The 1,118-nt window shown below is 40.1% G+C and overlaps 1 protein-coding gene across 1 annotated transcript; it reads right to left on the bottom strand.

Moving 5' to 3' along the window:
* Positions 1–149: 149 nt before the first annotated feature.
* Positions 150–1,082, bottom strand: LOC107181486 (olfactory receptor 8H1-like). The gene has a single exon (XM_015557369.1). The coding sequence runs from the start codon at positions 1,080–1,082 to the stop codon at positions 150–152; it is 933 nt and encodes a 310-aa protein (XP_015412855.1).
* Positions 1,083–1,118: the final 36 nt, after the last annotated feature.

Below are 1,118 nucleotides of genomic sequence, written 5' to 3'. Positions count from 1 at the left end.
AATATCCTTTGTCACTTAACTACAAGTCTTGTGACTTCTGCCTTCATCCCTCAAACAGCAACAGGCTACCTTGCTGGTTGTTGGGTTGTTTCCTAAGAGTACTTTTATTATAATTTTGTAATTAAATGCATTAGGGTGACAATGCTTAATTAGATTATAGTCTTCTGCAAGACTCTAATGAGAGCGTTTTTCACTTCTTTATTCCTCAGACTATAAATGAGTGGATTTAGCATGGGGATCACAATAGTATAAAATACGGAAGCCACTTGATCCTTCCCCAAAGAGTAGGATTTATGAGGTTTTAAATAAGTAAAAATTGTAGTGCCATAAAAGATGGTGACCCCTAGGAGATGGGAGGCACATGTAGAGAAGGCTTTTTGCTTTCCTGAAGTAGAAGTAATTTTCAACACAGTGGACAGAATTGACAGATAAGACACACATATTGTGATAACAGATACCATTAGGGTGGAGCCAGCAAAAATGAATATCATGATTTCAATGTCTTGAGTGTCAGTACAGGACAGGGCTAGAATTGGGGAAGTGTCACAGAAAAAGTGATGGATTACATTGGAGTCACAGAAACGCAGTCTATTCATGCAAAGCACATTGATAATGGAGTCCAAAAAACCTTTCAAATAGCACCCAAAAATGAGGGAGCAACAGAGTCTTTTGGACATAAGGACTGGGTAGAGTAGAGGATTGCAGATAGCTACATAGCGATCATAGGCCATTGAGGAGAGAAGTAAACATTCAGAGGTCCCCAAGAAGACAAAAAAGAACATCTGGGCGAAGCAGCTTATGTATGAAATGTACTTGGTGGAAGTCAGTAAGTTCTCTAAGGTTTTAGGAGTGATGACATTGGAGTAAATGAGGTCAAGCAATGACAGGTGGCTGAGGAAAAAATACATGGGGGTGTGAAGCTGGAGATCCAGGCGGATTATCAATATCATCCCTGCGTTTCCTAGCACACTAGTCAGGTATATCAGGAGAAATAGTATAAACAGGACCAGCTGGATCTCCTCAGAGTCTGTCAGTCCCATAAGGATGAAGTGAGACACATTTGTGCTATTCCTTCCATCCATTGTGTTCAACTGCTTCAAACTGTTGAGAAATAAAGG

Source organism: Myotis davidii, unplaced genomic scaffold (assembly GCF_000327345.1).
Source record: "Myotis davidii unplaced genomic scaffold, ASM32734v1 C63718154, whole genome shotgun sequence".
NCBI lineage: Eukaryota > Metazoa > Chordata > Mammalia > Chiroptera > Vespertilionidae > Myotis > Myotis davidii.
Note: the sequence above shows the minus strand (reverse complement) of the source record. Positions and strands in the feature narration are given on the sequence as shown.